This window comes from Vombatus ursinus, unplaced genomic scaffold (genome assembly GCF_900497805.2).
Source record: "Vombatus ursinus unplaced genomic scaffold, bare-nosed wombat genome assembly UNPS02014803.1, whole genome shotgun sequence".
Lineage (NCBI taxonomy): Eukaryota > Metazoa > Chordata > Mammalia > Diprotodontia > Vombatidae > Vombatus > Vombatus ursinus.
Genome location: NW_020954581.1, coordinates 5,715,607 through 5,743,469, shown reverse-complemented (window position 1 = coordinate 5,743,469; position 27,863 = coordinate 5,715,607). Strand labels below are relative to the sequence as shown.

The 27,863-nt window shown below is 36.8% G+C and overlaps 1 protein-coding gene across 8 annotated transcripts in view; it reads left to right on the top strand.

The window, feature by feature from the left end:
- ADGRL2 (adhesion G protein-coupled receptor L2) overlaps positions 1-27,863 on the top strand; it is an 834,153-nt gene that overhangs the window by 630,967 nt on the left and 175,323 nt on the right. For all 8 annotated transcript variants that reach the window (XM_027873936.1, XM_027873937.1, XM_027873934.1 and 5 more), the window contains one exon: positions 21,054-21,226. In XM_027873936.1, the coding sequence (XP_027729737.1) occupies positions 21,154-21,226 (73 nt within the window). In that variant the 5' untranslated portion in view covers positions 21,054-21,153. The remainder of the gene's footprint in view (positions 1-21,053; positions 21,227-27,863) is intronic.

Below are 27,863 nucleotides of genomic sequence, written 5' to 3'. Positions count from 1 at the left end.
CTCAGAATAGATAGCTTTTTTTTAAACTAACAGAAAAGAGGAATACTCTGGTGTGTTAATAAGTAGAAACAAAGGACACTACCTTTAATTTAGGGAAAACTGGGCTTTAGAAAACCCTATCCACAAAATGAAATTTTTGTTTAATTCTTTTTGCACATAATAGATGTTAGGTGTCTTGAATTGAATTTTACAAGAATAAATTCACAATTTAAAAGGGTTTTGAAGGTAATTGTGAAATTATTTTCTTTTTATAAAAGAAAGGTTAGTTGATAGAGAATTACTAAGCTAGGAAGACCTGATTTCTAATGCATACTGGCTTTGTAATTCTAATCCTGGGCTAAATTACTTTAACCTCTGAGTGCTCTTGGCAACTCTTTTAAAACTCTTAAGTTGTAAAGAAGGTACTATCCTGGATTTATAGAGGGAGTTTCCTTACCTAGGAGTGGGGGCTCCCTATAGCAATGAAATCATATTTACTCTCATCTCTATTCATTTATTCTCATATCCTTTTTTCCCATGATTTGTTGTTGAGTGGTTTTTCAGTCGTGTCCGACTCTTCATGATCCTGTTGGATTTTCTTGGCAAAGTTAATGGAGCGGTTTACCATTTCCTTCTTCAGCAGATGAGGAAACTGAGGGAAACAGGGTTAAGTGATTTGTCTAGGGTTACACAGGTAGTAAGTGGCTGAGGCCAGATTTTGAACTCGGCAGATGAGTCTTTCAGACCCTATGCCTGGCACTCTATCGCCTGTGCCACCTAGCTGCCCTTTGCCCTTGATACTAGTCTTTAAAAACAGGAATTTGTCAACCTTCTTAATTAAGCATTTGATACAATGGATAGAGAGCCAGTTCTTACAATCAGGAAGAACTATGTTCAAATCCCATTTGTGGCTGTGCTCCTCTAGGCAGAGTCAGTTAACCCTTCATGTTAAAGATCACTCACTTGGATGGTCACTGGAAGTTTTGAAGGATGGAAAATTAATCACCCTCTGGCCACTTTGGGGATGAGTGTCGCTGAATTTAGGAAGTCTGTTCCTCAGGCAGCAGACATCATCACCACGCTTGTACTAGAATCCTTTTCTGCTTAATGTGGGATCTGTCAGAGCTGGGTTGCTGCAAGTGTAGTCTTGGATAACCCAGGATCACCTCTGAAACAATGAAGCATGGGTTTTAACTAAAGCCAAGTATTATATTGGAAAAAAAGTTTTAAAACTAATTAAAGTAGTCTCATTTCTAGATGACTGTTCCTTTAAAGCAGACATTCTTAACCTAGGGTCCTTGGATCCCTAAGGGAGCTATGGATAGATATTGGGGGTCTGTGGACTTGGATGAAAAAATTATATTTTTATTTCAGTATAATTGATTTCCATTGTAATCCTATATATTTTATTTTATAAATTTAAAGGTGAGGATTCCATAGGCTGCCATGAGGAGCCTAATATATCTATATTATAGATATAATATAAAATGTTAAGAACTGCCCTGTGTTAAACTAAAGTTACAAAAAAGACAACATAAAGGTCACAAAGTATAGGAGCACACACTTGATTACAAATGAGTTTAAGCAAGGGAAAAATCAAACTGGGTTAGGATGACTACAGGAAGTTTGTTGGAACAACTGGGTTTTGAGCATTGTTCATTGGGATTTGTAGCATGTAGGCCAGGAATAGGGGCCGTAGAATTATTTTGGATGAGACAACTGAATCTGAGATCAATTAAGGGCATAGCAAAGTTTGGTCCTCTGAATCCAGGGGAGTCATCACGCCACTGATTTTCCAGGATGGTGCGAGCAAAGTATGTGTGCTTGTTTGTGGAGGTTGTTAGGAAAATCAGCAAGTGTATTCAGGGGACACCGAGTCAAGTCAATTCCATTTGAACTAGAGTTAAAGGGAGGTATTTGGAGAGACAGCAGAGCCAATATTTTTTGTGGCCAATTGTAGAGGAGAGACCTGATATGTATAGTTGAGAGAACATTGGACTGGATAAAGATCAGGAGACCCATGTTCAAATCCTGGCTTTGTGTATAATTAGCTGTGTGATAACCTCTCTGAGTCTCAATTTTCTCACTTCTAGAATGAAGTGTGTCCTTATGGTCCGTCAACCAACCAGCATTTAGTTAGTATTTAATGTGTGCCTGGCACTGAGCTAAAAGACAGGGATATAAATCAAAAATAAGATCATCTTCTAGGAACTTAACATTCTAATTTAGGAGCTGGTTACATAGATATCTTGTAACATATACAAGATGTTTACAAATCAAATACAGGTCTTTTAATTAAATTGAGAACTTATGTCTGGCTGTAGGCTGTTTAGACTAAAGGAGACCAGTGAATAGATGTGAAGAAATGAGGGATTGGAGCAGGGCTGTAAATGAAATGTAAATGACATGAAATGAAAGAATGGGCATGGGGTGAGGTCTTAGAAAGAATGATCAACAGAATTTAATGTCTAATTGGATGTGAAGGTGAAGAGGAGTCATAAATAATTTGAGATTGGGAGATAGAGGCGGGGTATTACTTTAAAAAAATGACTAATACATAGGTAGTCAATAAATGTTTATTGACTGACTGATGATTGAATCAGTAATTTCTTGATATTGTCCATCTATCTTCCCTTCCCAATCCTCCCTTATAACAGGAATGTCCAGTCTGATATCTGTTTATTTTTTCCAGTGAGTGTTATGTCTTAAAATTACAGTTGCATATAACATGAAAACAAATGAAGCCTAGAAATACATGAGGAACTTTGCACAATTTCCTGAAAGTAATGGTGCTTTTCCTGCTGAAATATGTTTGGGAGATTTGGGGTTTTGGTAGGGGACCAGACACTTAAGTAATTCCACTTACTTCTATATTTGTAGATGCATACTTGTACTCCTATGATAGGAAAAGGTGAAATTTCATAAAGCACATTTTACTCCAATTTTTTTCTTTTTTCCATTTCATAGCAAACACATCTTACTGTTATTTAAAATGAAAGTCACCAATTGAATGATGAAGGTATACTTTATGCTAAAATGGTATATGGGTCTAGAAGCTTTTTCAGGAGACTAATAATGGAGTAGAGGTTGCTTTAATATATATTACTATATAAAATGCTTATTAATGTTAACAGATGTTGCACTTTAATCCCCCTGAATGATTGTTTGCTAGCAGCAGGAGATTTATTAAGCTTGAATTGTGTGAAATTGTGTGTGCATAAGCTGCTATTTAGATTGTAAAAATGCTATTGAAAACTGTTACAAAGTTTTAGCTGTAATTGGCAGAGAAGTATTAGCTATGCTAAAGGAAGCATGTGCGCATTGCTGGCCCATGTGCCTTCACCTCTTTATCGTTTATCTTCTTGTATTAATGTCACTGAATTATTAATTCATGAGCTGGGGTGGATGGGGTGAAGGCTCCATTTAAGTGTGTGGCAAATTTATCCTTATCGCTAGAGACATGAAAAAAGTCATTTTGTGTTATCTGTAAAATGGAAAGGACATTTTAAAATTTCATTTACAATAATCCACTTCACTTCCAGTAAAACACCTAGATTATTACTACCATAATATAATGCTCTTATTAAAATTTAGTAACCTTCTCTACTGTGTCCTCTTACAAATAACATTGATAGACACTGTAGGCTTCATTTACTTTTTGGGTGATACATAATAATTGCAGTTCTGAAATGTATTAATCTGTTTTCTAAGAACAGCATGTAGAATAACAACCATGTACGTTTGAAGAAACATAAGATTAAAAATAAAGATTCTGCTGTGTCTTAACGGGATCAAGAAACATTAGGATTAGGACGAGGAGTGGTGGGAAATGGGGTAGACTAGCTGTGTGACCCTGGGTACGTTACTTCTGTTTGCCTTGGTTTTTTTCATCAGTAAAATGAGCTGAAGAAGGAAATGGCAAACTACTGCAGTGTCTTTGCCAAGAACACCCTAAATGGGTTCATGAAGAGTTGGACATGACTGAACAATATGTACATGGTGGGAAATAGGAAAGCCCCCCCAAAAAATAATTCTTTTCTTGGTGAAGGGAGGACTGCGTGTAGTGGTAGGAACTCTTGATGGTTATTGGCAAACCTAATTTTTAAACTTGCATTTTAGCAATCTCAGATTTTAAGTTTGAAGAATAGGACTTATTTCATAATGGGAATTCTGGCCAAACTTTGGAACAGTTTGTATTCTAATAAGATGTGGAACTAGGGCAAATTCAGTATTCTTCTGTGGGTGAGCAGAGGTGATGACCTGAGAATTCAGGAGCTTAGAGGCCCTTAAAATGGATTGCTTAGTGCTTTGGTTTATTCAGATCACTTGTTTCCCAACTCCTGCTCTCATGGAACCCTCCCTGGTTACAAAGAAAAAAAATAGGTAAAACTGAGTGATAGCTTGTCTCCTTCTGACAGTATGCTCCATGTTCCAAATGCGCTCCATATTCCAGTCCGTTATCTCTTCCTATTCCTGTTTCAAGGGGAGGTGAATTTGAAGACATTTTTTCCTGGCTTCCATTTTAAACCAAATTAATGGTAAGGTGTCTCAAAAGCCTTTTCTCAAATCAGATCACTTCTCGTAACCCTTCGTTGCTTTGCATTTAATTTCTTTTTCTACTCTGTATAATTGAATGAAGTAAATAATTTCCTCTCAAGTTATAAAGTTTTCTCTAAAATTCTAGAAAGTGATGGCAATATTAATTATAAGATTGGATGTACTTTATACCAACACTGGATGTACTCTATATTAATAGATTACATTATTTTAATCCACAGAATTAGGTATTAAAAAGAAAAGAAAAACCCTTCAGTTATTTAGTAGCAGGGATGGGGTGCTACCTAATTTTTATTCTTTATATCATTTGAAAAGTGCTTTCAAATTTTACTTTTACAACTTTTTTGAGATTGACTGAATTACCTATTGGTAGCCAGATAGTTGATGGAATTGCAGCTGACCAATTTGACCACACCTACTAGATGGTGCTTCTCAGGCCCTAGGATATTAGGATGTCCTAGTTAGATCCATTTCCAGGGATTTCGATGGAGCCCTCCTGTAGCTGCCAGTTCCTTTCTTCAATATCAAAAGGGAATACTGTTTCTTTTTTTAAGATTAAAGGAGCTATTTAAAAAAATCTAGCACCTTAGGTAACTTGCTTTCTAGACAAAATTTACCTAACCATATTTTAATTCACTGCTTTCTATCTGGGGCAGGTACATGGAAGGAACTGTTCTTTAATTAACAAAAGTTTCCCTAAACTCTTCATTCTATTTCTTGAACCCGAAATAGGAGTCAGAAATTTTTAAACAAATTGTTAAAGTGATATGTAGGCAGCTCAGATGTTGGACAGAGGATTAGCTTTTAGAGTGATAATTCAAGCTTTGTGTCCAAGATATTCGCAATATAATTTAACATTCACAATATATTTTATGTAAGATTCATAATATAATTTTGTTTTGACGTAGTAACTTACCATAAATTATGATGTAGTTGAAAAGAGTGTTAGTTCTGCTGCTAATAGATTTGAGATGATATTGACAAGTAGAGACAACGTAATCTTAAAATTTCTTATTTTAAAAATTATTATTTATAGGACAATGGTGACTCTGGAGTCAGGAGACCTGGGTTCATATCCTAGCCCTGCCACTTAATTCCCTATGACTAAATGCAAGTCACTGAACCTCAGTTTCCTCATGTGCAAAATGAAACAGTTAAATCTAGATGACTTCCAAAGGTCCTCTCTTTGCTTTAAGTGTGTTTTTCATGCTTAATCATTGGTGTGTGTGTGTGTGTGTATGTGTGTGTATTCATGTGCATGCACACACATGTGCACACACATGCTCATTTTGCATTCTTGGCCAAAGCTTGTTATTTTCCAGAAATTTCTGTCAATTTAATTGATTATCCAATATGACTCATCTTTGTGAAGGGAGGAAAGGAGTACAACAGATCAGCTATTTCTGAATACACAGCGTGGTGTAGTAGACAGAAAGCCTGACCCTGAGCCAAGGTCCTTGTTTCACATCCTATCTCTCTGCATGCTGACTATCATTTTGGATAAGTTACTTAGCCACAAAATCAACCTAGGCAAGTCTGACTATAAATTGTAGAGCTGGTACTGTTTGCATAGTTAAGAGATGTTCCTTATATCAATAAAATTACAGACATTATCAGGAAAAAAAATCTTTCTTTCTCAATAGCGTTCTTTGCCTTCTTAGAGTTTAATATTAAGAATTTGCCTTCTTATGTTCGTAAGATCATAAATTTAGTGCTGGAAGGAATGACCGACGTTGTCTAGTTCAGTACCCTCTTTTTAAAGATGGGAAAACTAAGGTCTGAGACTCTGGTGGGGGAGTGGAAGGTGTCACATATAGTCAATGGCAAAGTCAAGCTTTAAGCCTATCTCTGACTCCCTAGCACTCTTTTCCAATGTCCTTCATCGTTATGAACATCATTAATACAGGTTTTATTAAAGAGGTGTTTGAACTAACTGATGTGGGTCATGAGGAATGCAAAACAGAATGCATGTTGACTTCCATTAGTTTTTCCTGGAATTTGCTTCCTTGGGGGGAAAAAATAAATCGGTGACCTCTGATAGGCTTCTCTTCTCTCGTCCCACCAAATCACTTGTTGTTTTTTATATACGTAGTTTACACTTAACTGTGAACATGTTGTTCTTCCCCCTTCCCCTCCAAGAATGTAAGTCCCACCCACCATTGAATGACTAATTTTTGTCATAAAAATATGTTGAAATGAGTTGGGTTCCCCTTAACATGGAAGAGGAATTATGTGTACTTCTCCTGATGCCTCCGTGAAGGATGTCATGCCTACCTTCTCAGTTGGAAGCTTAGTAATACGATTAGTTTCGTGAAAACACATTTTCAGTCCCTCTTAATAGAGCCACTTGGTCGTCAAGTTGCATATGAAACAGCCTATAAGGCATTATTAAAGGACAGATTTGGCACTGCTGGCTTCTAAAACTGTTATTTCTCTGTTGCTTAAAATAATAAACTCCTTCTTTTGTGTCAGCTGAAATCGATATCATTTTGGCTACAGAGAGATCCCTCTCTCCCCTCTCCAAAGAACCCCAGGGGAGGAATACTGGCAACTAGGTGGCACCATATTATCAGGGAGACCTGAGTTCCAATGTGGCCCCCGACATTAGCTGTGTGATCCTGTGCAAGTTATCTAACCTCTGTTTGCCTCAGTTTCCTCAACCGGAAAATGAGAATAATAATAGTAGCTGCGTACCAGGGTTGTTGTGAGGATAAGATGAGATAATATTTGTAAAGTGCTTAGCAAAGTTCCAGGATAGTGATTGTTGTATAAATTGCTATCTGCTGCTGTTTCTATTATTGGGTAGAAGGGTCACAGAAGCTGACATTCAGAAATTCTGGGCTTCTGCAGTGGAAAGCGTGGGGGAGGCTTCTCAGAACATCCATATTAAGGGATTTTTCATTTTGTCTGCCTTTCATTAAAAAGGATCTTAGAAAGCATATGATTCATAACTTGTTAGTACAAATACGATTGGCAGAATTTAAAAACTTGCAACATATTCCCTTCTTCAAGGATAATTGTCACTCAGAAACTGTAATGAAAACATTTGGGAAGTATAACATGGCTGCTTCCCTCCCCAAAAATTATGAAGCCATTAAAAGCTGGAGCCCCCCCCAGTCATGTTCTTGACTTTAAGAAGAATCATAATCTTTTATTAATTAGTGCCTTTTTTTACTTGGCACCACCATTCCACGTTATCCTCAGTTTCTGAATCACTTAATGTAATGGTTATATTTGTTGTTTTATTCCTGGGACTTTGGCATTTTTCATATTTTATGAATTTTCTTTAGGGGCTTTTTTGGGGAGGAGCGACAGTTTTTGTGCTAAGATGCAAAAAAAGATCATAATTCGAAGGTGACGCGATGTACATAATTGTTTGCATGTTGCTTCCCATATTAGACCATGAGCTCCAGACTGTCACTTTTTTCTGTATCACTAGTGCCAGCCACATATTTTGTCATGTCTGACTCTTCCTTACCCCGTTTGGGGTTTTCTTGGCAAAGATATTGGAGTAGATTGCCATTTCCTTCTCCAGCTCATTTTATAGATGAGGAAACTGAGGCAAACAGGGTTAAGTGACTTGCCCCCAGTGACATAGCCAGTAAGTGTCCGAGGCCAGATTTTGAGCTCAGAAAGACTTATCTTCCTGATTCCAGGCCTTGCACTATATCCAGTGTTACACCTAGGTGCCTTTTGCATGTAGTAGGTACATCATGTATGATCACTGATTGCTGACATGAGATCAGGCTGTAATTTCATTCAACCTTTTCCTAATATTTCAAAGTTAACAGTTACCAACATAAGCTGCATTAAAATATGTATCTTTAGCATTACAGCAAAATTGAAAGTCCTAAATAGTCCTAAATGCTCATGATCCCCTTTTTCATAATTCAAGAAAACACACTGCCCATCATTTGAATCTGTGAATTACATTGAAGGGCAGGAAGACAATAAAATATTCCTCTGTTTTCTCTTCCAGTTTCCGATTCCTTCCATTTGAGAAACCATTTTTTTTTTCTTGTCTCTTAGAACTAAGGTATCAGAATTTCAAAAGCATGGTTTACATTTTTTACCCTGTAATTTTAGTAGCTATTCTGGCTGTACATTTGCTCCTTGTTAAGGGAGGTACCTGGTTCATCGAAAGGGACACTGAACTTGGAGGAAGCCTAGTATGGAGGAAATACTTTAAGTCTTAGCTCTATTATTACCTGTTAATGACCTGTGTCACCTTGGTCAAGTTAACTTCTATTTCTGGGCCTCATTTCCCTCATCTGTCAAATGAGGAGTTTGGTGTAGATCCTTAAGACCACTCCTAGCTCGGAATCTTTGTATGATCTATGACCTGAGTTCAAAAATGTCTCTTCCTCTCTGTGACTTTGAATAAAGCATCTCTGGATCTCAGTTTCCTCCTCTCTAAAATGAAGGTGTTGGACTAGATGACCTTGCAAGATTCCTCCCTGCTCTAGAATTATGATCCTACATTTCCTCAATTTAAAGTGAAAGAGTTGCGATAGAATCAGATGATTTCTAGGGACCTTTTCAGCTCTGTGTGTGTGTGTGTGTGTGTGTGTGTGTATTTAATAAACTTGTAGTCACTGTGTTCTAAGAGATTTGAGCCAGTCATCTAGGAAATCTGAACTCCAAAATGTTTTCTTGAAATATTTGAGGGAAAATAATTTCCTGACCTCAATTATTAGGATTTTTGTTGGTAATATAGACATGCTTTGTGCCACAGGACATTTAAATTTTTTCTTTGGATTAGTAGATTCTAAGTCATAGAATCATAAAGAAACCTATACTTAATCTATCGGGGATTTTAGAGATGTTACAGATATTTTACAGATGAGGAAACAGAGGCATCAGGGAAATTAGATGACTTAAATGAGATAATCTATATACCAAGAACTTCTCAAACCTTTAAAGTGCTATATAAATGTCAGTCACTATTATTTGAGATCAAACACCCACTTAGTGACTCGACCAGAACTAAACCCTAGGGATCTTACCCCCTTTCCAGGCAATCGTTCCATCAATGTGTGTTGAGTCTTTGTAAACCGATGACTTTAAGGAGAGTAATGGGATTCTTTTTTCCCTTATTGTCTAAGTAGAAGGAACATTTATTGTCATTAACCTTTTTTTTTTTAAAGGTTTAAATTTTATTAGTTTATATTTGTTTTAGATTGTAACTATTTGGATAAATGTCTCCTTGGAGTCAGGCAATATAGTCCATATCTTTGTATTCAGGGATGTCTGATATAATGCCCCAATGCCCTGTATCTTTTTTTGGTGGAGGAGTTTAGGGAGTTTCAGAACTGTGATTTCATTGTTTTAGGGCGTTCCCTATACCAATGCAGATTATCATTTTCTCTATAGTTTATGTCTTAGACAGTTACCTGGCAGCCCTGAGAAGTTAAATGACTTGTCTAAGGTCATATAGCCAATGTGGTCAGATGTAGTCTTAAAACTTTGGTCTTCCTAGCTTTTAGCCAGGCCTTCCATCCTTTACACCCCCGCTGCCCCTCTTCACACTGAACATAGTGGTTATTAAATCAGTTATTGCGTGCCGCTTCTAATCCCAAAGTGTATATTTCAAATATTGAAATGAAATTCAGACAATTGTAGTTGTAAAAATCTTAATTTATGATAAAAACAAGGTTTTAAATGAGGGGTAGGATGCCTCCATAAATATTGACTTATAAGTTGTAGGTAAGTTGTATCATTTATTTATCATAATAGGCAATATAATGTATGTGACAAAAATCCTCATTGCAATTTATTCTTTCTAGTTAATTCTTCATGTTTATTTCTAAAATCATTGGACACATTTTATCCAGATGACCTCATTACTACCAAGAAATTCCTATTGGTAATATTGATGATCTAATGTAGGAGAGGTCCTGGGTCATTATTATTTCATTTAGTGGTTGTATATATAGACCAAGAGGGAATTTGAATATTGATTCAGTGAATGGCCAGTAACAATGATTTATGTACCACTGATTTCACGAAGGGAATCATTCACAGGGGCTGCAAAATTGAGTCTCTTGGTTTTGTTTCCTATTTGCCTGCATGGTAATTAGGCCATGCTCTGAAAGAAATTATCATAACATTCTCCCTGTGAAAAGTTAAGGTCTATTATACCAATCACTTGGGATGCAGTATTTCTGTATTTTCCCCCTAACTTTAACCAGTTGTTTCAGATATTGAAAGAGTGATTAGATTTTTCATATTCCATAATTTATTAATTTATCCATTTAAGGCATAAATATTTTAAAAGGAATGAAATTAAGACTTATGATTGTAGATTTAGATCCCTTCTAACTCTTTAATTTTACAGATTAGGAAACAGAAACAGAATGATTTGGGTGCCCAGGGTCACACAGCCAGTAAGTGTCTGAGGCAGAATTTGAACTGAGATTTTCCTGATTCCAAATCCAGTGTCCTAGCTGTTTTATCATATGTTAGCATAAAACTACTGGGGTTTTTTTGTGTTTTTATTTTTGCACTGTTTTACTGTTTTAATTTTTAATCAGTTAAACATTAAAAAAATTCAGTCATTTTGTATTTTATCTCATTTTTGCAAACTTTTATTGGCATCAGTTGCTTCGTATCAGTTCACTTAATACATGTTTGTTGAAGTGAATTAATTAAGTCCAGGCCCCTGTGCTAGACAAAATGTCTGCCTTCCAGCTGCTACAGTGGAGTTTGAGTGTAGAGATCAGTAACTGCAAAGTGATTTGTGGAGGGAAGAGAGCATCAGTAAATGTGAGAGATGATCAAGATAGGCCTGGGGAGGGAGTGGCTTCTTTAGTTGAACTTAGAACAAAGGTGATTAAGATTAATAACTGGAAAATGACATTTCTTTTTTTGCCATGTCGTGTTCAAGGAGGAAAGTCATAAATGAAAGCGTCTAGACTTCTTAGTGGCAGAAATGAAAAAGCCTTGGCCTCAGAGTCAAAAGCCTGGGGTTTGAATTGTGACCCCCATGTCCAATAGCTATAACCATGGACAAGTCACAACCTCTTTGAACATAAGTTTCTTCCTCGATTAAGTGGGACTAATGATATGTATTCCAGTCCGTGCCATCTTTCAGGCATTTCCCACTGGCATCATCTTCTGAAGTTCTTGTTCTGGGGACCCTGCTGTCCTGAGGAGTGAGAGCCATCTATATCTAGCTGGACTCAGTTCCCTAACTGTACTTCACCCTAGCCACCTTCCTGCTAGGCAGTTTGTATGTGCTCCCTTACCATTCTCTCTGCCCTCCACCTCTTGCCCTAGAAACAGTGATCAAGTTAAGACTATGGCAGCCAATTGTTCTGTGGCTCTGCTTTCCCTCTCTGACTTCCCAGACCAAAACTTTCTCCTCTGTGTCACCCCTCTAGCTGAGGGCAGCGACTCTCTCTTTTGTATCCCTTAGCACAAGGCTAGCTCGTAGCAAGTGCTTTAAAAGAGACTTTTTCTGGTTTCTTCCATTGCTTCTAATTCTTCTTTTGACTAATGGGAAAATAGGTTTAATGTGAGTGTATATGTTGAGCTTATATCAATTTACACGCTGTCTTGGGGTGGGGGGAGGGGAGAGATGGGGAGAATATTTGGAATTCAAAATCTTTTGGAAGTGAATGTTGGAAACTAAAAATAAATACTTTTTATTATTAAAAAATACTTTTTTATTCATCAATTCATTGATTCATTCATTGTACTACTCATCCCATGGCATTACTTTGGGGAAATTGTTTTGTAAGTATTAACATGTTATGTAAATGTCAGCTATTTTGAAGAATTATTTCAGAGGTATGGGCAACAATTCCAGTTTTGTTTGTGTGCTCTTGGTTTAAGAACGATTATAGACTTTGAAAAAGAGCCAGACAAGTGTGACATAATGTGAAACTAGGTCTCTTGGAAAACCTTCTGAAAGCTGTCAAGAGGAAACTGTTCAGAGTCATTAAAATTAAAAAAAAAAACCCCTCAAAACCAAACCCTCTTGTGTTGCAAGTGTACATTATGACCATTTTTTCTTATAATAAATAAAAGTTATTTTAAAGGAATGCATTGTTTCAAAATCTCTGTGATATTGGGGAAAGCATTAACTTTTCATCTAAGTAAGATCTTATGGGTTGAGCTTGGCAAGTGGTTTTTTTTTTTTAAGTTCATTATTCCCGAGTTTGTGTTTGATCCTAAAATCTTGCCTATGCTACTTTTAAAAATGAGAGCTACTTGTCTTTGTCATTGCACAGCCTAGATTTTAATGAAGAGAATGGCTTCGATGGTACCTCTGGTGCCCCGAACTCTCAGTATATTTAATGTGCTCAGCATGGTACCAACACAGTACAGCCTAACATTGTAAATTGACTAATAGAATCTTTCAACCCTGCCCCCTTCCTCTAAGTCCTTTCTGTGAGAGTTTTTATCATTAGGACACCAGGAAATTTCAGTGATCGAGTAGGGCCAGAAGAATTGAGAGACTTTTTATTTTATTTTTTTAAATTCGAAGGAATCTTGACACGTTATGTCAATTCAAATAAAAATGAGAAATGGTTTAAAGGAGGGGAGACAGAGACATAGTTAGTTTAAAGAATCTAGGGGGAGAGGATGACAGAAAAATTCAAACCTGGCGAAAGGCAATGCCTAAAGCCAAAAGGACCTTTCTGATTAGCACTGGCAAAGGTTTACTTGCCTTATTGAGTGAAAACTCCAAAGACGGGGAAAAGTCAGCCCCATCAGGAAAGTAGCTCTGAGTAGATTGGAAAAAAGAACAGAGTGGGGTTGGACCAAGTTGAAATGATAATTACAAAGGAGAAAGTGATTTTATATAATTTATTATCCCTTGAATAGCAGGAATAGACAGTTGGGTTTCCTATTAGTGGACGCTGGACTATTGCTTACTTGTAAAACTTCACTCATGGAGGGTGGGGAAAGAATGTTTGTTATTGATCTTAAGGGTAAGATTGCTCTCACCAGCAAATTCACCCTCACTGGTTAAGGGAAAATAAGATCGAGAAAGACTGGTTTTGGGACATCAGTTTTGGTTTATATTCAGAGTGTGAATTGATTTATCACATTTAGTTTCAAGCTTTGCCAAACATTGACACAGTGCACACTTTCTGTGAAATTCCTGCAGATAGCCTTTATTGGAAGAATGAGTGAATGACCTTGGTCAGGTTTTATACTTCATTTTCATTTTCTTTTTCTTTTTCGCATTCTTTCCCATTTTTTCTGTGTTGTGTTAGAAGTTTAATGTTCTAGGTATTAATAGGAATTCCTTCAGTAGGAACAAAAGGTGAGTCCTTTAGAGCTGGGTCCTTAGGATTGCAATGTTTTGAATGGAATCTCCATCTTGTTTGAGAGAAAGCCACTTCTAGCCTTTTTCCTCTTAGGATAATCTGTTAATCGGAAACATCTTCAGTATTATATAGCTCATTTACATTTATGGGTAAAGTGATATCAACAAAAGAATTTTATATTCTCTCTGTCTCTGTCTGTCTCACTCTCCCTTCCTCCTTTGGCCCTCTCTCCCCCTCCATCAGGGCTTGGGTTTGCCATTCTGTGGGTTAGCTATACTTCCCAGTAGTGAAGCACTAATACAAAACTATTAAGATGCTTTAGTGGTATTTTCCCTTTAAGTACCCCTGCTGACAGACTAGTGCTGCCAATAAATAAACACAGGTTACTTACTATCTGTGGGCCTGCTGCTGTCTGTTACCTTGCAAGCAGAGCATAAGACAGTGAAGCCTGTTGGGATATGAACAGTGCTGAGGCTCATTCCTGGAATTCACCCTTCAACTCTGGAACATATGTCGATTTAATAGTAGGCATGCAGTGATTGACTTATTGCATGCCAGAGTCAATAGAATACTTAGGATTATTTTTAAAATCTTCAACACCTCATGAGGAAAGCTTGGTAGACTCTGGCTTGTGGTTCATGTGCAAGCAAGCACAAATGCCTGCTTTTTATAACTATCCTGATGCCTACTCAAAATAAAATTAAGTCGTTTGTTTCTTCATAGATGGCGAGATATAAAATGAGGAAGGAAGGGATTAGGACATTAATAATTCTCTGCAAGAAGCGGATTGGATCATTTAAAATCACTGGTGTTTATAGCCAAAGAGGCTATTTTCTGTATCTTTTCCTTGTGCTTTGAAATTAAATGTCATTGAGCATTAAGGGACTTTCTTCTCTCCTTTCTGTCCATTGCACCACTACCTTCTGACCTCCTCCCAGGCTCTCAATACATAAGCTTTCTGAAGTCCCTTGAAAAGGTTTATTAAGGCCTCTAGGAAAACACATTATTAGTGTAGAGGAAACACTTTAAGTAATCGTCCCTTCTGTTTGCTGAAAGGCAATTTAATATGGTCTTTCTGGTTTTGTTTGCTGTTTTTGTTTTGTTTTGTGAGATGCTGTTGTCTGTCTCCCTTTCTCAGGCAATTACATGGTCTGAAAGACAAGTCTGTCAGCCACATCTATGCGCATAAGTGTCCTTTGGCTCCAGCTTGCTTTTGGGGTAGCATTTTTCTTGGGATTAGTTTCACCATAGTTGATTAAGTATTGTGATGTCTGCTCCTTTTAGTCTTAGCTGATTGTGGTTTTTAAAAAGTATTTGGATTCCCATTAAAATTGTTCTCTTTGGAGAATTGCTTTAAATTTGGATTAGAGCAGCAAGAATTCTTTGACTTCAGTTTTCCTAATCGTATTTTGAAGTTCATTTACTTTTTATGAGTAAATCTTGGGGGATGGGAATTTTATGGAATTCGGTCTCTCGTGTAGTTTACTGAAGACTACAGAGCTCTGTTTGACATTCTTTGCCCTTGTCATGACAGAGCAGACAGATGGACTCAAGTTTCATTTGATGGGAATACGCAGTGACTATGTGTTACAACTCCCTGTTTCTGTTTGTCAGAAACATAACCATTTACACCAAGCCCTTCACCAGGTTGATGTTTACTTTTTGCCACAGTCATTCTCAAGAGTTAAACTAAGAATACACCAGGTCTTTAGTATGCTTAAAATGTGTCCATGAAGCATTCATTCCTGGCCAAGTACCACAAAAGAGGCTTTAGTTGTATGGCTGGGTTTTTGTTCCCCCCACCCCGCCTTCTCTTTTCCCCTCTCTGCCAGAGGTTTTCCTATCTTGGCAGCTGTTTCCTAGAAGGTGGTCATCAATCTCTCGAAGTCCCCTGATTTCTTCCTTCCTTTTCTTCCCACAAACTGGAACTCATTGAAGTAATATATGACAGAACACAGGCTGATTGCTGGCCATTTAAAGAAAGAGCTCAAGTTTTTAGAAGTTGTACATGTAGGCAAGCCGCCCAAAGGCATTATCTCATTGACTTTTTTTTTTAAAGGTGCATTAGAACGCCATTGTGGCCACTCAAATTCTTCACCCGAACTGGCAACATTTGAAAGGCTTACTAAATTTCTTTCACTTGTACCTAATAATGCATCTCATCCACAGACATTCTAATTGCTCGGTCAGATCATATATAGGACAGCCTGTATGGTACATGGAATTGTTTGACAATTTTGTTGTTCGAGTGTGATAGGTGATGAATTAATCCCCATTTTTGCTTGCATGTTGTTTGGGGCTATCTATCTATCTATCTATCTATCTATCTTAGCTTTTTACTCTATTTGTAGCCCTTATTGACAGATTGTTTCTTTGTTAGGTATGTGTACTTGCTTCAGTTTGTTTTTTTTTGTGTGTGTGTGTGTGAGATGACTGTGAAAAACAGATTTCAGATTCATTTGGATCCTTTCCGGATTGTGATAAGCAGCAGGGTATGGTAGTAAGACAGCACTGGCTTTGGAGGCAGAAGACTTTGGTTCAAATTCCCTATACCCATTTCCCTGGGTGCTTAGTCTCTGTGTGACTTAGGACAAGTTTCTTCACATCCTTGGTTCTCATTGTAAAATGAAGGGATTGGACGGGATGGTTATCTCTGAGGTCCTGTCTAACATTCTGTCTCTAATAACTGTTGATATCTCTATAGTACTTTAAAGTTTTCAGTGTTCTTTACTTACATTATTTCTTTGGAAGTATCTATTATCAATAATACTATGAGATAATAGCTAACACTGGTATTGCTTTCTTTTGTGTTGGACTTTTGATTTCATTGGTATAGGGGAGCTCCTGATGAAGAAACCTCTTGTACTTACGTGGATGGGTGCCACAGTCTCCCAACTCTGCCCTTAGCTTTGAGAAGTAGTTATACCATAGCCATGTTACTTACCTTATTTTAAGATAAGAAGACTGAGGAGCAGGGAGATTTAGTGTCAGACAGCTAGCTATGAGCTCATGTTTGATGATTCTTTGACCTGATTGAATTTTTAGCATCCAAAGCTGGAAGCTTTAATTTTTGTTTAATCATTCACTTTTAATTCTTGATTGAGAGAAACAGGGACAGAAACAAGTGCAGGAGGTAGGGATGGTCTCTGAGTTAGGGGACATCAACTGTATCCCTACTCTGTCCTAAAATACTCGGAGAACCTTTATGTTTTCAGAGCTTAATTTAATGGAATTAAGTTAAAGTGGGTCATGGGAAACTGCTAAGGCATATGGGAAATTCTACCTTTCCCCTCAAGTAAACCACTGACATGATAAAATGAAAGCATGTGTGTTGTTCTCATTTTTAATTTAAGGAATAAATTTTATTTTTGTTTCTGTTGCTTTGTCCAAATCATGTCTAGAGGTGATTCTGAGTTCTCAAAGGCTATGCTTGACAATTAGAAAGGTCTATTTAGTGCTGTCCGTCTAGAGATGCTGTCATTATGCTTGGAGTTCCAAGGACAGGATGGCCTAAGTTCAGACAATAGATGAGATGGGTGACAGCAAGTCATGTAGTTAGTTCTAGTTACTTCTAGGGAGTGTTTGTGATAGCTCCCCCCCCTTCCCCCACAAAGTCCTTGGATCCTTGAAGTATTGACCTTATTACTTGTCTGAAGGTTAATGAATCCTATATATTTTAAACATTAGATTGAATGAAACTCCTGATAGATAGGTGTATATTTATGCTCTTTGTTATGTATGTGGAAGACTAAACCCTCCATTCTTTGCCCAGAGTCAATGACCTTGTTTTAAAAAGAAAACAGAACAACTTTTGGTAACTGTATTTCCATATAGTTGGTTCCTTTTGTCATCCTACATATTGTGTGCTTTTAAAAACATGACTCTGAGAAGGGGTCTGTAAACTTTAATTGACTGAAAAGACAAAGAAAGCTTCCTTGACACAAAACAGGTGAAGAAACACAGGTCTAAGCCTATCCTCTCGCATCCTGCAACCCCAAAGTCCTGTATATTTCTGGAATACCATTATTTAAGAAGTAATGATTGAGTGCATATATGGAGACATTTTTAGAAATAATCATTACTTATTGTAGACAAAACTTTTCTTATTAGCTTGCTTTAAGTCTCAGCTCAAATGCCATCTCTTAACAGGAATTCTTTCTTGATTGCCTCATTTTCTGATGCTCTCTGCAGAAATTACTGTGCAGAATGTCTAGTTCATATATGATTTGAATTTGTTTATCTGTGTACCTGTGTACATCCTAATGGAATGGAACTTCTTTGAGGGCAGGGTCTTTTTCATTCTGTCTTTCTGTTCTCTTGGTTTAGCACAATTTTGGCTCCTTGTCAGCTCTTGATAAATGTTAATGAAGGAATGGACAGATTAAGAGTGCTGTCCAAAAGCTTGACGTGTGATGTCTGTGGAAGCACGTTGTAGGATGATGGATGGGATGCTGGGGAAAACCAGTAAGATAGATTCAGAAAAAAACAAAAAAACAAAAGACAAAACAAAAGATAGATTCATATCCTGCTTCTGACACCCTATTAGCTGTTCAGTGGTGGGCTCCTCACTTTAGCCTCTCTGGGCTTTATTTTTCTCATCTGCAAAATGATAGAGTTGGACTTGACGTTTACTGCATGCATTTCCATCTCTTAATCTGTGATTCGAACTAGTAGATGGCAAATTAGATGTAAAATCAATGAATTAAAGGCTACAGTGGAGGGGAAAAATTCCCCAAATGATGCTCAATTCTGCCTTATTACCCATAAAACCAGGATGAGAATAGTTAAATCAGGTATCTCTGATGTTAAAGAGAAAATTAACAGAGTGCATGGATTAGAGAAAGAAAATAAGGATTTTGGTCTTGAACAGTAGCTGTACTACTGAGTTGAATCACATTTAAAGGTATTCTGAATATTTGAACAGAAAATACCTTAGATTTATTAAGTAAAATTCAGGAGAAAGGAGATAAATTTGTTAGAGCGTAACCAGTTCGGTAGGGAAAGTGACTCTGTTGAATAAAATGTTTTAAAATGTATCTTGGATATGCCATAATGCAAGTACCTTTTTTTGAGCTTATCACATGATGCTTCTCTGGCTTTCTGTTGGCTCTCCCCCTCCCCCCCACCTCCCTCATTCTCCACTTCTTTACTCTCTTTCTACGTAAGGGATTCCTTGGAGTTAGCACCATTCTGTGACCATCACAGGACTATGGTGATTTCGTAGGTGTGATATGCCACTTTTGATTGCCTTGAACTCTAGGTGGGTAAAAACATTAACGGACATTTGCTTTCACTTTGTATTAGGGGATTTCTCAATCTGGGCAAATCTTGAGGTTCAGGGGCAGACTGTGTGCTGGCTCCAAAGCCCAGCTGGCAAAGCAGGGCTGTGGAGATGAGAGAGAAAGAGTCAGTCTTTGCCCTGCTTACTGCCACATTTCTCGAAAGGTTTTCCTTTGGGAAAGGATGGGGGAAGAGAGAAAGAAGGAGAGAAAGAGAGAGACAGAGAAAGACAGTAGTTGGGGAGGTGGCACGGTAAGGTTCTTACATGCTGGCTCCTTTCTCTTTTCTAGTTTCCAGAGGAAAAAATAATAGAACACCTTATACTTGTGGTACTATGCTTTCTTTGAACTACGGGTCAATAGACTAACTTAATGAACCACCTAAAGATGAAAGGCAGAATGAATTCCTTACCCAGACTGATTTTATTTTTAAGAGGTTCAATTTCTTCCTAAATAATGCTAACTTTCACAATAGAAGTCATGGCTTAGTATTCTGCAGTTTTCTAGGTGAGGTGGAGTATTGGGGAGGAAAGTGGTGGAGGGATTGTCACCTGGGTTCGAACCACCTTAACCCAGCTGGAGTGGGCAGAAGGGAGGCCTTCCCCAAGAGTATGGTCAGTGTTTACTAATTTGTTGGTGCTTTGCTGAATTCTAATCATAATCATTCTTGTTTCTTTGTTCACATGAGTAAAGAGAGAACTTGGAGACTTGGATATATTGCTCTAAACATTTTCTGTGCTGGGTGGTTCATTTCTAGGGGTGGGTCACTGCTGGGTAGCTTAGCTGAAAACCTAATGTAGTTGTGCTACCCATATGCCTCAAGCCATTAGTAATCACTCCTGTATGTACTGTTCATATATAAAGGTGATAAAAATAACTTGGAAGCAGATAACACATTTTACTTTGTTCTCTATCATGTTTTTATAGGTAACTCATTAATCAGTGGACATAAAACATTCTCGATCAATGAATAATTTTTTTTCCCATTCTGGTTCCTGACTGTCTGGAATGATATAGTTCATCAGTTTCTGGGCTGTAGCCCTGAACCACTTTGAAAATACATGCTTCCTTTCATTAAAAGTGTTCTGTTATTAGATAGAGTTGTTTTTTTCTTTTTGAACTTAGAAAACTTGGTTTAAACGTTTTCTGTAAGATTGACAACTGGTTCGAGGACTTGTTCAACCACGTAGAGTTAGATAAGAACATCCATTAAAACATCCCATTCAATTCCTTCAGGAATTCAGATTTCTTGGGACTAAATCCACACATGCAAATGATTTGATTTACCCTACTCTCCCACCTTTCTTATACTCTGTCCTCCATTTACTGTCTCCCTGCTTAAATTATTGTGAAAATGTTGAGGTATAATAGCTAAAGCAGACCAATCTCCCTTTCTTCCTGCTCTTATCAAAATTATCGGACAAGTCGGACTAAATGCTCCTTTTTTTTTTTTTTTTTTTTTGGCAAGTGAATCAAAAGAGGCACATTTCAACCAGGAAGTTAAATATTCTATAAGGTTACACTTCACGATTTTGCAACACAATTTATCTAAAGTTTTGAGCACTTTTAGAGTTAAGGTTCAAATATAATATGTTATAGGATCATGTATTTATACCTAGAAGAGACTTCAAAGGTCTCCTGGTCCAACCCGTTTATTTTACAGAGATAGAACCTAAGGCCCAGAGAAATTAGAGGAATTGACCCTGAGGTCACACAGGTATTAAATCTCAGAGTAGAGATTTGAATCCAAATCTTCAGATTTCAAATGCTGCCAGTTCCACACCGTATCTTGATGCCTCCCAAGACTGGGCATGTTATTATAGAACGTACCTATATGCTTTTTTTTTTTTTATCTTTTCAGATCAGTTTTAAACTCAGTGAGTTCCTACTTTTTTTTAGCATTATAATTCTATAGTTGTGGCACATAGTAAATGATGGATTTTTTTTTTTCTTTCAGATATGAGGATCAATGATGCACATTGCTGGGTTCAATGAAGCCAGGCATTTATAACTGGATTCATTAAGGAATACAAAGGAAGTATTTAAAGGGATCAATAATGGTGTCTTCTGGTTGCAGAATGCGAAGTCTTTGGTTTCTCCTTGCAATCAGCATCTTACAGGGTACAGAAGGTAAGATGTTGTCTTTTAAAATTTAAAATACAGACTTTAAATATTTACAAAATATCAGAAGTTTTCTATGATGAGGCATGTGAGGTTGAATAAGTAATTCATTGGCTATCTCATACCTTTTTGAATGATTTCTTGATGATGAATTTTGTTTAATGGTCGTAATTTTTTTCCTTTTTTATAATATTACACTGATGTATATTGTTGAAACAACTAGAATTTCAGTTTTCTTGACTGACAGGTGGTTTATTTTTTAGCATTGTTTTCTACTTACCTTCATACAATGCCGTTCTGCTGAGTAAGTGATTATAAGCTCCATAAATAATCTACAAATGTTTTAACTATGGTTTGATGGAACTATGTTATCTTTTGTTGATTTTATGTTTATTGACTCAATTTATTCTTAGTGAAATTGAAAGCAATTTGTGGTACCTGGGTTCTCTTTTTTTCCATTGTCAACTCGTGTTAATATCATATTTCTAAAACTCCTAAATAAATCCATCAAATCTTTTTTTTTTCATAGTTATAGTTCCTTGGGTGTTTCCTCTGTGATGTTATCTGTCTCTTTAAAAAAAAAGAGAGTGTATTTCTCACAGTGTGAGACTTTTGCTTGATTCTTAGGCCAGATGCTTAGAAATACTTCAGGGAAATAGTGTGTAGACCAGTTCAAAAAAATTACATTTTGAAAGGCTTAAAAATAATCTTCTGTAGCTTCCACATGTAGTACTTGTTTACTTCAGCATTTATTTCTTTCTAATCTGTGCTCTTGGGCTTGGGTTGACAAGCCCATTTTGCAGAAATACGAATAGTGATTTCTGTAGTTAAACTAAAGGAACCCAGAGCAGGAAGTTTTATCAAGGGCCATGGCCCAGAGAACTTTGGTTCCTCCCAGAGTGCTTTAAAAGTTTGTTTTTTTTTTGGAATAAAAAACTTTTATAGTAGGAAATAATATATTGTTGAGACCTCTGTCCTTTAAGGAGAACACAGTAATCTTTGTGGTTTCATTAAATAATAATTGCCATTGTGATTCATTAAAGACCTTGTGCACCCATCTTCTTGCTGCCCTTTGCATCTTTTAGTGTTGGTTGAAGTATTTCCACAGAAAAGATGTGGTATATCAGTAGAGAAGAGGACATATTGTTCAGAAGTTTTGTACAGATCAGATCAGAAGTTAATATGGAGCTAGGGATGCAGAAATTTTTATAGCTAGTTAGTTGACTTGCTTTTTATATTCAATGTAAAAATAGATTTTCGTAAGGAATATATAAGCCATTTGAGAGATGCATATAAAACTGGGTAGTGGAAAATGGAATTTTCCATCTTATAGTTTCTTCCAGTTCAAGGTGGGGTAATGAAAATGACAGATAATAATACTTAGCATTTATGTAGCGCTTTAAGGTTTGCAAAGCACTTTACAAATATTATCTTGTTTTTGCCTTACCACAACCCTGGCCAGTAGGTGCTATTATTACCCCCATTTTCGTGATGAGTACTCTTGAGGCAGACAGAAGTTTAAGTGACTTTCCCAGGGTCACAGAGGTAGTAAATGCTTGGGATCAAATCTAAATTCAGGTTTCCTGACTCCAGGTCCAGTACTCTATCAACAGCACTACCTCGTTGGTTTAGGGTTTGCTTTAAAACTAGATAACCTAACAATATTAAAAATATTTTTATGTATTATAAATATATCTATCTTATATAGGTGTAAGGAAAAAAGAGAACAGTTAACTGAATCTTTATATCATGTAAGGAACAAAAGAAAATAGATAACTGATGGGTAATGCATTTTCGGGGGGGAAAGAGGATCTTCAGAATTAGGCATTTTGCACAAAAACATTTTTTAAAATTTGTGTCATTCTGAAATTGTGCTTTATTTTTTTCTATTTGATATATTTGCAGAAATTGATAAATTTTGCAGTTTCACTTATGTGCCATGTACATTTACAGCCTAACAGACTGAGAAAGGATTGGAATTTAGTGAGCACATTGCTTCCCTTCGTTAAGGTGGATTCCCTCATTTTGGCCAATGCCAATTACAAATCTTACACGTCTGGCTAGTTGTCCTTAGAGAGTTGGAGCCTATTGAAAATTCACCATTTTATGTCCTACCTGGTGGTGAACTTCTCTGAACAAAGAATTTCTGGAACAATAGGCATGGGCAGTTCATCTCTAGATGCTTCATGTGAAGCCTTTCCAAGGTAGTGTTGTCAAAGCCACTGTCACGGCCTTCAAAAGTGCAGTCTTCGCCATCATTCTAGAGTGAAGCATTGGCCGAGGTGGAGAATAACGTAAGTTAAATTATACGGGATAGCTATTTTTTTTTTAGATTGCTGTATTCCGATCACAAATGTCAATGTTGAATTGACTTGAAGCCACAGAACAAAATTAAATAGTGATTATTAGATCTCATGAGAATGCATCAAAATGGAAAGAAATGCAAAGTTCAACATGTTGACAATTAGCACTCCATACATAGAAAGATCACAAATCAGAGATGAAAGTATAGGAATTGAGTCCAGCTAGTGGGAAAAATTCAAATTTCTTGTTGAGAACTGACTCCTAAAGTTTTCATGGAAATCTTGTATACATGATCGTGTTCTTTCTTTCTTTTTTTTTTTTCCATTCTTTTTTGGCATCTAGTGGGGGTGGGAAACCTTCACTAAATTCCCTGCTGTTCTTTTTGAATGTTTTTGTACAGTTGAAAAGGATTCCAGGTGTGGACCAATGGCTCATTAGTCCACATAATGAAAATTTTCCCAATCAAGGTAGAGACCTCATTGCTGGCACAGTATCTTAACTCGCTGGGGGTCTGTGAAGTAGAGGCTGCTTCATGAGAGACTCTAGTTTTATTTTCAGTGTCACCTGTTAGGTCAGGAATCATATCTACTGTAAAGAGAAGTTTCATTTTTGGATGCGTTGGGCCAAGGGGGGGTTGCTTTTGAAGTGGTTCCCTCCTACAGGTAAAGAAGAATCTGGAAAGGACCCATACTGCAAGGAATATTGTACGGAGTTAGCGCATACTGTTTTGACATTGATCAGTGTCATATGGGTTTTGTCTTTAAAAAAAAATTCTGACATGGCATGAGAGGCCTCTATCAACATTAAGCAGATAATGCTCTTTGAACACCTGTAGAGAGAACCAATCAAAGAAAGAATAGGGACAGAGGAAAAAGTAAAGTTAGAGTTTGAAATGTGACTGTACTACCTTTCAAAGCCTTTAGTGCTTTTCTTTCCTGATGTCTTTATTCACCCCAACTGGGGAACTCCTTCTGCCACCCCAGATTGCCCGCAGGACTCAGAGGTTAAGTGCCTCCCCTAAGGTCACACTCCTCATCCCTGTCAGAAGTAGGGCTTGAGCCCAGGTCATCGTCATTCTGTCCATTGCATGTTGCTACCACTTTACCTAAGTAAGGCAAATTTTTGCTTAAATATAAACCTGGCCTTTAATTTCATCCCCGTTGATGATTCATGTCTGGCTTTTGTGACCCTATTTGGAATTTTCCTGGCAAAGATACTGGAGTGGTTTACCATTTCCTTTTCCAGCTCATTTTACAGATGAGAATACTAAGGCAAACAGGGTTAAGTGTCTTGCTCAGGGTCACAGAGCCAGTAAATGTCTGAGGCCAAATTTGAATTCATGAAGATGAGTCTTCCTGACTTCAGACCTGGCAGTCTATTCACTGCACCACCTAGCTGCCCAGTTTAATTTCATCCTACCTGCTTCTTAAACTTAGATGTTTATAAGTAGGATTCTTAGCTTGTGTTCCCCACATAAAGCAGTATTCTTGGTCCATTCCTACACACATATTACCTAAGATTGTAAAAGCATATGGAGCTCTGCTTCTATCAACATGTAATGGGATTTTGATGCGTAGTCATCTAGGCTTAATTTAATATTGGATTTATTTTCCATTTATGATAATTGTTAAAAAAAAAAACAAATCTGCTGGCAGGGTTGATTTAATATTGCTATGTTGAAATATTTGTCTTGTTTTAGATACATTGTTTTTTTCTGTTCTTATTAAAGCAATAGCCATTATAGGAATTCTCCACATTTTATTAAAGATGCTCACTTTGCAGAAGGACATTGGATATTGTGATTCGAATGAGACTGCATCAAACTTTGCCTGTTAAAAGTTTATTCATAGCTGGAAAATAGGAATAGTCTGCTGACTGGAATGTTTAATTTAGCCTATAAGACTAGAGTTTTTCCTTAAAAGTGTTTTGGCAATTTAGATTATATTTGTATATATAAACTTAAATGCCTTATAAAAAAGATGGAGTTTTTGCACAGTATTTTTATAACATTTTAAAAAGTATTAGAAAAATAAACTCAAAAATCTTCAAAAGTCATTTTTTTGCTGAGAAACTGGTTTTCTTTTGATTCTTTTGGCCTATTCTTAAAAGCATAGTGCCCACGGTAGAATCACGTCTCAGTAAATAGGGCAATAAATTGAATTTCTGTGTTCTAGAGAATTAAATTATGCCATGTAATGGAGCCCTGGCAAGTGTAAGTCAGACACATGAAGGTTCACATTGGTTGATGTGAGGGACAAGTTATAAATAAAGTAGCCTATCAGAAGAGTCAGATACAAGGATTTCAGGGTTGTGTTCCATATTCACTATATATTAGATTTCATTAGTAAAATTTATATTCAGTTAATTCAGATATCTCATTTTGAAGGAAAAATAGGCATCTGTAAAAATAGGAATGAGTATTATTGTCATTACTACTTTAAATATGTTTCCTAAGTAAAGTAAGAAAACCTTAGAACATAACTGAATAAACATTCTTACTTTCCTTTAAGACCATTTTAAAGAAGGGCTTCTTAACCTTTTTGTGTATTGGATCCCTTTGGGAGGCTGGTAAAGCCTCTGGACCTCTTCTCTGAGTTGTGTTTTTCAATGCATAAGATAAAAATATGTAGGATTACAAAGGAAACCAATTATATTAAAATACATTTATCAAAATATTGAAAAAATCCCCAACAAATTCACAGACTTGAACAAGAATTCCTGATTTAAAATGTATGTTATCTATATAAAAGTGTGGGTGTGTATACATAGGATATGTATACACATAGCCATAGAGAGAGTAAGGACAAAAAGAAGTGTGTTGAGATTGAAGAATGGGATGGGCCTCGCAGACCCTCGCATGCCACCATTCTCTTTACATCAGTATTTACTGGAAGAGACAGTGGCTAGAGATCTAGTGCTGTAAACATTAAATCTGCAAGGAATAAAAGGCTTTTTAAAATGCAGAGGAAAAGGCTGTATTTAGGATTTAAAGAATTTTGATTATTTGAGGACACTTTCTGTATGTGAATTTTAATCATTCACCAGAGGATGGTGTTTGGTGTGAGAGTCATAAGGGGGTAACCCAGCCATTTGGGAGTTGCGCCAACATGTTTCACTTTTCTCTAAATCTCTGCTCTGATAGGGACACTATGGAATAAGGGACACACCTTGCCCACTTCCCTTGCCTTGCTGAGGAATGGGGAAACATTGACTGAGCATTATCTGGGTGCTAAAGTATAGTATTCTACTGTTAGAAATGGATTCTAACTTAATTTGAATGTTAACATATACTAAGCGTATTTTCCCTAGGGGAAATTAACCTTAAAAATATCACAGGGCACAATTTTTACTGCCCTTACTTTTTACAAAAATAGGCTTTGTTCTTAATGATTGTGACATATCCCACTGAAGAAAGTAGACCTTTAAAATTGCCCCCAAACTAAAGGAAGAATATATATTTTTGTTACATTTTCAGAACCTCCTCATTTCTTGCTTCAGTTCACCTTTTTTCATTGTGGTGACCTTGCCCTCTCTCAATGGCAGTAACCACATGCCCAGTCTCCAAGACCAAACGAAATTGGCTTACTCTAGCTTCCTTAGATTTCCCAGTCTAGCAGAATTGACAACATTTTTTATTTGTTTGTTTCTGTATATTAGATTAGTTGAAAACTAGGGGGTAAATTTTCAGCAAGGTGCGTGGGGATTTGGCCACATGATTCCTATTAAAATTAATGGGAGTCACAACTCCTATTAAATTAATGAGAGTTGCATGGCTAAATCTCTGTTTGCTTCATGGCAAATGTACCCATATCATCTTAATTCACAAATTATGTAAATTAGATTTCTTCCAAACAGTGTGTTGGTATATATTTTGAATGATTATATTCATCTTGAAAAGAAAGACTCAGGTATTGTTCCTTACAAAAATGTATTTACTACCCTTTTCAAGCACACATTTCAAACGGTCTTAAGCCTTATTGTATTCTACTTACAGAATGTATTTGTTTGTAATAGAGCCTTCTCTGTCTTCAGCCCCCCCATTATAGAATAGTATATAATTCCATTAAAAAAAAAGGTGGAACTTGATATCATAATAGACCCTGGTAAAGGTGATTCTTAGCTGAAAAACACAAAATAAGAACTGAAAAGAACAATATCACAAGCAGATAAAGTTATGCCACTTAATGGTATCTTTTATTTCCTAGCAATTTAGGCTCCTTTATGAAAGCAGCATGACATGTACTGTTAAGTCAACCTTTTAAAGACAGATCTTTGGGAAGGAGCCAGGGGAGGGGGACAAATGCCTACTGGGGATAAAAGACCCTGAAGAGCTACTGTTTAG